Source organism: Tetrahymena thermophila, assembly GCF_000189635.1.
Source record: "Tetrahymena thermophila SB210 genomic scaffold scf_8253910, whole genome shotgun sequence".
In the NCBI taxonomy this organism is placed as follows: Eukaryota; Ciliophora; class Oligohymenophorea; order Hymenostomatida; family Tetrahymenidae; genus Tetrahymena; species Tetrahymena thermophila.
The window spans coordinates 1-8,559 of NW_002475973.1; the positions used below are offsets into that span (position 1 = coordinate 1).

Here is an 8,559-nt window from a genome sequence, read left to right on the forward strand (position 1 = left end):
TTTTTCTGTGATATCTCTTCATAAAACCAAATTATAAATTTATATTTGATAATTAATTCATTATTATATTTATTTGTTCTTTTTATCCATTTATAATTAATTAATAAATTAATCAAATTTAATAAATTGCTATTCAATATTTTTGAAAAATAAATAAATGATATAATAGATTAAAAAATATAACTCATTACAAGAAGTAATTATTAATTTTTATATTAATATCCTTTAAATTTATTTTAATTTATAAAAAAAGTTTTTAAGGTCTTCACATTTACCTCATTAGATTCTACATATTGATCTCAAGTATATTTAATTAAAAGATATTATTTTTATTATTATTAATATTTTTTGTATATTTAATTTTCAATTTATTTAAATAAATAATTTTTATTATAGAAATTATCATTATTATTTAATGATTTTTATTAAAACAAAAATTTTTTAGCTATTATTTTAACTTAATTTTCATTTAAATTTTTAATTAATTATTTATTATTCATTTTGTATTATTTGATACTTTTTCTTCATTTTTTGCTATTAAAATTTACACTTAATAAAAGCAGTTTATTTGATTTACATTTTAATATTTTTAATTATAAAAGTTAATTTAAAATATTAAAGCTCTTTTAATTTATTTGATTTGTTTACCTTTTTCTTTTTATTATAATTTCTTATTTTTTGATTCTTTGTTAATTTTATTTATTATTAATTAATCTTATTATTTCATTTTTCCCTCCTAATTAACGAGCGAAATGCCGCCTTTTTAATTTATAAAAGGCGAAATGTAATATATCTTAATAACTTGATATAAAGCTAAATTAGCTTAAATTAGCTTTACTTTTGAGTTAATTGAAAGCTTTGAATTCAGAAAATGTCAAATTTGAAATTATATATACCACATATTCTTATAACATATCATTTTTTTTTAAAAATATAAATTTTGAAAACCTATGATAGAAAAAAAACACATAAAAAAATTTTTAATTTTAATTTTATAAAATATAAAAACTGGTATATTAAACTCGCTTTTTGTAAATTTGTATGGCAACTTACTCTATTTAATGATATATTTTTTCTTCAATATTTAAAAAGTTACAATTAAATTGGTGATGAAGGTGCATCAGGCTTAGGTTCAGCTTTGGCAAAATGCATTAATCTCTCAAATTTGACACTTGACCTTAGGTAAAAACAGTTTATTTGTTTTGGATTGTGATATTTTTAATTATAAAAACTAATTAAAAACAATAAAGCTCTTTTTTCTTTTACTTTTTATCGTGCTTGCAGTTTTGTTTTTTCTTTGTTAATTAAGCTCATCATTTATTTTATTCATTTGCTTTTATTATTAATTAATTTTATTATTTCATATTTTTTCTTCATTTTTTCCTTCTAATTAACTATTTAATGATATATTTTTTCTTCAATATTTAAAAAGGTCTAATTTAATTGGTGCAATGGGTGCATCAGGCTTAGATTCAGCTTTAGCAAAATGCATTAATCTCTCAAATTTGACACTTTACCTTTAGTAAAAACAGTTTATTTGTTTTGGATTGTGATATTTTTAATTATAAAAACTAATTAAAAACAATAAAGCTCTTTTTTCTTTTACTTTTTATCGTGCTTGCTGTTTTGTTTTTTCTTTGTTAATTAAGCTCATCATTTATTTTATTCATTTGCTTTTATTATTAATTAATTTTATTATTTCATATTTTTTCTTCATTTTTCCCTTCTAATTAACTATTTAATGATATATTTTTTCTTCAATATTTAAAAAGTTACAATTAAATTGGTGCAATGGGTGCATCAGGCTTAGGTTCAGCTTTAGCAAAATGCATTAATCTCTCAAATTTGACACTTGACCTTAGGTAAAAACAGTTTATTTGTTTTGGATTTTATAAAAACTAATTAAAAACAATAAAGCTCTTTTTTCTTTTACTTTTTATCGTGCTTGCTGTTTTGTTTTTTCTTTGTTAATTAAGCTCATCATTTATTTTATTCATTTGCTTTTATTATTAATTAATTTTATTATTTCATATTTTTTCTTCATTTTTTCCTTCTAATTAACTATTTAATGATATATTTTTTCTTCAATATTTAAAAAGGTCTAATTAAATTGGTGATGAAGGTGCATCAGGCTTAGGTTCAGCTTTGGCAAAATGCATTAATCTCTCAAATTTGACACTTGACCTTTAGTAAAAATACTTTATTTGTTTTGGATTGTGATATTTTTAATTATAAAAACTAATTAAAAACAATAAAGCTCTTTTTTCTTTTACTTTTTATCGTGCTTGCTGTTTTGTTTTTTCTTTGTTAATTAAGCTCATCATTTATTTTATTCATTTGCTTTTATTATTAATTAATTTTATTATTTCATATTTTTTCTTCATTTTTCCCTTCTAATTAACTATTTAATGATATATTTTTTCTTCAATATTTAAAAAGGTTTAATTAAATTGGTGAGGAATGGGTGCATCAGGCTTAGGTTCAGCTTTAGCAAAATGCATTAATCTCTCAAATTTGACACTTAACCTTAGGTAAAAACAGTTTATTTATTTTGGATTGTGATATTTTTAATTATAAAAACTAATTAAAAACAATAAAGCTCTTTTTTCTTTTTCTTTTTATCGTGCTTGCTGTTTTGTTTTTTCTTTGTTAATTAAGCTCATCACTTATTTTAAATTTTTGTTTTTATTATTAATTAATTTTATTATTTCATATTTTTTCTTCATTTTTTCCTTCTAATTAACTATTTAATGATATATTTTTTCTTCAATATTAAAAAAGTTACAATTAAATTGGTGAGGAAGGTGCATCAGGCTTAGGTTCAGCTTTAGAAAAATGCATTAATCTCTCAAATTTGACACTTAACCTTGAGTAAAAACAGTTTATTTGTTTTGAATTGTGATATTTTAAACTATAAAAATGAATATAAAAAAAATTTCTTTGAATTTATTTGATAGCTTTTATTTGATTTATTTTTTTATCTTTTTTATTGCACTAATATTATTTTATTTATAAATTTAAAGAATAATTTAATTTAAAAGTTTATTCTATTTTTATATTTATTTAAAATTTACACAGATTTATTTTAAAATTTTTAGCTCAATGAAAATTTCATAAAAATTCAAAGTAAAAGGCAAGTGTCTTAAATCATAAAGATTAGTTGTCTTTAATTTAAATTTCTAATGATAAACAGCTGGTGAAAAAAGGATGAATCAATATAAAATGTTTGAATAATATTATACATTTTATTATTTAATATTTTTAAAAAGTGTTTTTAACCTAAAATATAAATAGATTTATAGTTTTTATTATTGATTTTAAATTTATAAATATCATTCATATTTTTGTAAGTAAATAAATTATTTATTAAAAATAAAAAAATTTAAAAATTAAATTTACTTAAATAAATTAAATTCTCTTAAGCAAACCCTCCGAATTCTCCAAAAACGATAAAATAATTTGGAACTTTTAGTTTAATATATCTTATTAAATTAAAAAAATACCAAGCTTTTATATGCCAGTTATAATATTATCTTAAATATTATCCATGAATCATATTTCTATCCTTTTTTTATTTATCATAATTAATTAGATACCATGATTTAAATAAAACCTTAGGGAGAAATCAAATTTTACTTTTTAATTTAATTTTTGTGATTTAAATTATTTATTTTGAAATAAAAATAAATTAAATTATTTATTAATTATAATTATATTATAATACATATATATATATATTAAATTTTTTAATAAATTAATAAAAAAATATATTTCATAAAAAGTGGAATACAAACCATGAAATTTTTGTATGGCATCTTGCTATATTAGAAATATTATAAATATTCCCAAAATTACAAAACTAAAACAGAAAAATCTACTTATAAACGTTATTCTTATAAAATTTAAGAACATTAACAACTAGAATTTTTTCGAATAGGACTAAATAAATAACTGACCATCTCTAATTCTTACTATATATATTTTTAAGCGTTTGTTTTAAATACAAATATTAAGTTTAAATAGTGAATGTTAAATTAATTTTTCTGTGATATCTCTTCATAAAACCAAATTATAAATTTATATTTGATAATTAATTAATTATTATATTTATTTGTTCTTTTTATCCATTTATAATTAATTAATAAATTAATCAAATTTAATAAATTGCTATTCAATATTTTTGAAAAATAAATAAATGATATAATAGATTAAAGAATATTATAGATTAGAAGAAGTAATTATTAATTTTTATATTAATATCCTTTAAATTTATTTTAATTTATAAAAAAAGTTTTTAAGGTCTTCAAATTTACCTCATTAGATTCTACATATTGATCTCAAGTATATTTAATTAAAAGATATTATTTTTTTTATTATTAAAATTTTTTGTATATTTAATTTTCAATTTATTTAAATAAATAATTTTTATTATAGAAATTATCATCGTTATATAATGATTTTTATTAAAAGAATATTTTTTTGCTATTTTAACTTAATTTTCATTTCATTTCAATTTTTAATTAATTATTTAATATTCATTTTTTATTATTTGATACTTTTTCTTCATTTTTTGCTATTAAAATTTACTCTTAATAAAAGCAATTTATTTGATTTGCATTGTAATATTTTTAATTATAAAAGTTAATTTAAAACATTAAAGCTCTTTTAATTTATTTGGTTTGTTTTCCTTTTTCTTTTTATTATAATTTCTTATTTTTTGATTCTTTGTTAATTTTATTTATTATTAATTAATCTTATTATTTCATTTTTTTTTTCATTTTTCCCTCCTAATTAACTAGAGTGAAATGCCAACTTTTTAATTTGTAAAAGGCGAAATGTCATATATCTTAATAATTTAATATAAAGCTAAATTATCTTAAAATAGCTTTTTACAGAAATCTTTAAATTCAGAAAATGTCAAATTTGAAATTATATATACCACATATTCTTATAACATATCATTTTTTTGAAAAATATAAATTTTTAAAACCTAGGATGGAAAAAAACAAATAAAAATATTTTAAATTTTAATTTTATAAGATATAAGAACTGGTATAACTCGCTTTTTGTAAATTTGTATGGCAAATTACTCTATTAAATAATATATTTTTTCTTCAATATTTAAAAAGTGAAGATTAAATTAATGATGAAGATGCATCAGACTTAGGTTCTGGTTTAGCAAATTGCATTAATCTCTCAAATTTGACACTTAATCTTTAGTAAAAACAGTTTATTTGTTTTGGATTGTGATATTTTTAATTATAAAAACTAATTAAAAACAATAAAGCTCTTTTTTCTTTTTCTTTTTATCCTGCTTGTTTTTTTTTTGTACATTGTTTTTTAATTAGTCTCATCATTTATTTTAAACAATTGCTTTTATTACTAATTAATCTTAATTTTTCATATTTTTTCTTCATTTTTTCCTTCTAATTAACTATTTAATCATATATTTTTCTTCAATATTTAAAAAGGATTAATTATATTGGTGCTATGGGTGCATCAGGTTTAGGTTCTGGTTTAGCAAAATGCATTAATCTCTCAAATTTGACACTTAACCTTCAGTAAAAACAGTTTATTTGTTTTGGATTGTGATATTTTTAATTATAAAAACTAATTAAAAACAATAAAGCTCTTTTTTCTTTTCTTTTTATCGTGATTGCTATTTTGTTTTTTCTTTGTTAATTAAGCTCATCATTTATTTTAAATTTTTGTTTTTATTATTAATTAATTTTATTATTTCATATTTTTTCTTCATTTTTTCCTTCTAATTAACTATTTAATGATATATTTTTTCTTCAATATTTAAAAAGTAACAATAAAATTGGTGATGAAGGTGCATCATGCTTAGGTTCTGGTTTAGTAAAATGCATTAATCTCTCAAATTTGACACTTAACCTTTGGTAAAAACAGTTTATTTGTATATTTTTAATTATAAAAACTAATTAAAAACAATAAAGCTCTTTTTTCTTTTTATTTTTATCGTGATTGCTGTTTTGTTTTTTCTTTGTTAATTAAGTTCATTATTTATTTTAAACTTTTGTTTTTATTATTAACTAATTTTATTATTTCATATTTTTTCTTCATTTTTTCCTTCTAATTAACTATTTAATGATATATTTTTTCTTCAATATTTAAAAAGTAAAAATTAAATTGGTGATGAAGGTGTATCAGGCTTAGGTTCAGCTTTAGCAAAATGCATTAATCTCTCAAATTTGACACTTTACCTTAAGTAAAAACAGTTTATTTGTTTTGGATTGTGATATTTTTAATTATAAAAACTAATTAAAAACAATAAAGCTCTTTTTTCTTTTATTTTTATCGTGATTGCTGTTTTGTTTTTTCTTTGTTAATTAGGCTCATCATTTATTTTATACATTTGCTTTTATTATTAATTAATTTTATTATTTCATATTTTTTCTTCATTTTTTCCTTCTAATTAACTATTTAATCATATATTTTTTCTTCAATATTTAAAAAGTAACAATGAAATTGGTGATGAAGGTGCATCAGGCTTATATTCAGCTTTAGCAAAATGCATTGATCTCTCAAATTTGACACTTAACCTTTTGTAAAAACAGTTTATTTGTTTTGGATAGTGATATTTTTAATTATAAAAACTAATTAAAAACAATAAAGCTCTTTTTTCTTTTTATTTTTATCGTGCTTGCTGTTTTGTTTTTTCTTTGTTAACTAAGCTCATTATTTATTTTAAACTTTTGTTTTTATTATTAACTAATTTTATTATTTCATATTTTTTCTTCATTTTTTCCTTCTAATTAACTATTTAATCATATATTTTTTCTTCAATATTTAAAAAGGTGTAATTAAATTGGTGATAAAGGCGCATCAGGCTTAGGTTCAGCTTTAGCAAAATGCATTGATCTCTCAAATTTGACACTTGACCTTCTGTAAAAACTGTTTATTTGTTTTGGAATGTGATATTTTTAATTATAAAAATTAATTAAAAACAATAAAGCTCTTTTTTCTTTTTCTTTTTATTGTGCTTGCTGTTTTGTTTTTTCTTTGTTAATTAAGCTCATCATTTATTTTAAATTTTTGTTTTTATTATTAATTAATTTTATTATTTCATAATATTCTTCATTTTTTCCTTCTAATTAACTATTTAATGATATATTTTTTCTTCAAAATTTAAAAAGTAGCAATTAGATTGGTGATGAAGGTGCATCAGGCTTAGGTTCAGCTTTAGCAAAATGCATAAATCTCTCAAATTTGAAACTTAATCTTTGGTAAAAACAGTTTATTTATTTTGGATAGTGATATTTTTAATTTTAAAAACTAATTAAAAACAATAAAGCTCTTTTTTCTTTTCTTTTTATCGTGCTTGCTGTTTTGTTTTTTCTTTGTTAATTAAGTTCATCATTTATTTTATACATTTGCTTTTATTATTAATTAATTTTATTATTTCATATTTTTTCTTCATTTTTTCCTTCTAATTAACTATTTAATCATATATTTTTTCTTCAATATTTAAAAAGTTGCAATTAAATTGGTGATGAAGGTGCATCAGGCTTAGGTTCAGCTTTAGCAAAATGCATTAATCTCTCAAATTTGGAACTTAGCCTTGGGTAAAAATAGTTTATTTGTTTGGGATTGTGATATTTTTAATTATAAAAACTAATTAAAAACAATAAAGCTCTTTTTTCTTTTTCTTTTTATCGTGCTTGCTGTTTTGTTTTTTCTTTGTTAATTAAGTTCATCATTTATTTTAAACTTTTGTTTTTATTATTAATTAATTTTATTATTTCATATTTTTTCTTCATTTTTTCCTTCTAATTAACTATTTAATGATATATTTTTTCTTCAATATTTAAAAAGTAACAATAAAATTGGTGATGAAGGTGCATCAGGCTTAGGTTCAGCTTTAGCAAAATGTATTAATCTCTCAAATTTGACACTTGACCTTCAGTAAAAACAGTTTATTTGTTTTGGATTGTGATATTTTTAATTATAAAAACTAATTAAAAACAATAAAGCTCTTTTTTCTTTTACTTTTTATCGTGCTTACTGTTTTGTTTTTTCTTTGTTAATTAATCTCATCATTTATTTTAAATTTTTGTTTTTATTATTAATTAATTTTATTATTTCATATTTTTCTTCATTTTTTCCTTCTAATTAACTATTTAATCATATATTTTTTCTTCAATATTTAAAAAGTGGAAATTAAATTGGTGATGAAGGTGCATCAGGCTTAGATTCAGCTTTAGCAAAATGCATTAATCTCTCAAATTTGGAACTTAGCCTTGGGTAAAAATAGTTTATTTGTTTTTAATTGTGATATTTTAAACTATAAAAATGAATATAAAAAAAAATTTCTTTGAATTTATTTGATAGCTTTTATTTGACTTATTTTTTATCTTTTTTATTGCACTAATATTATTTTATTTATTAATTTAAAGAATAATTTATAATTTAAAAGTTTATTCTATTTTGATATTTATTTAAAATTTACACAGATTTATTTTAAAATTTTTAGCTCCAATGGAATTTTCATAAAAATTCAAAGTAAAAGGCAAGTGTCTTAAATCATAAAGATTAGTG

At 18.8% G+C, this 8,559-nt stretch overlaps 2 protein-coding genes across 2 annotated transcripts; both read left to right on the forward strand. All coding sequences in view use genetic code 6, as the record gives it.

Moving 5' to 3' along the window:
* Nucleotides 1-157: 157 nt before the first annotated feature.
* Nucleotides 158-2,518, forward strand: TTHERM_002653370 (oxalate/formate antiporter protein; the record flags this gene model as incomplete). Its single annotated transcript, XM_012800814.1, has 7 exons — nucleotides 158-196; nucleotides 254-303; nucleotides 1,093-1,182; nucleotides 1,433-1,522; nucleotides 1,773-1,862; nucleotides 2,100-2,189; nucleotides 2,440-2,518. 7 exons carry the CDS (start codon nucleotides 158-160, stop codon nucleotides 2,516-2,518), a joined length of 528 nt encoding a protein of 175 aa, XP_012656268.1.
* A 2,972-nt stretch (nucleotides 2,519-5,490) lies between these two features.
* On the forward strand, nucleotides 5,491-8,296 carry TTHERM_002653371 (hypothetical protein; the record flags this gene model as incomplete). Its single annotated transcript, XM_012800815.1, has 9 exons — nucleotides 5,491-5,561; nucleotides 5,811-5,900; nucleotides 6,140-6,229; nucleotides 6,479-6,568; nucleotides 6,819-6,908; nucleotides 7,158-7,247; nucleotides 7,497-7,586; nucleotides 7,837-7,926; nucleotides 8,176-8,296. 9 exons carry the CDS (start codon nucleotides 5,491-5,493, stop codon nucleotides 8,294-8,296), a joined length of 822 nt encoding a protein of 273 aa, XP_012656269.1.
* Nucleotides 8,297-8,559: the final 263 nt, after the last annotated feature.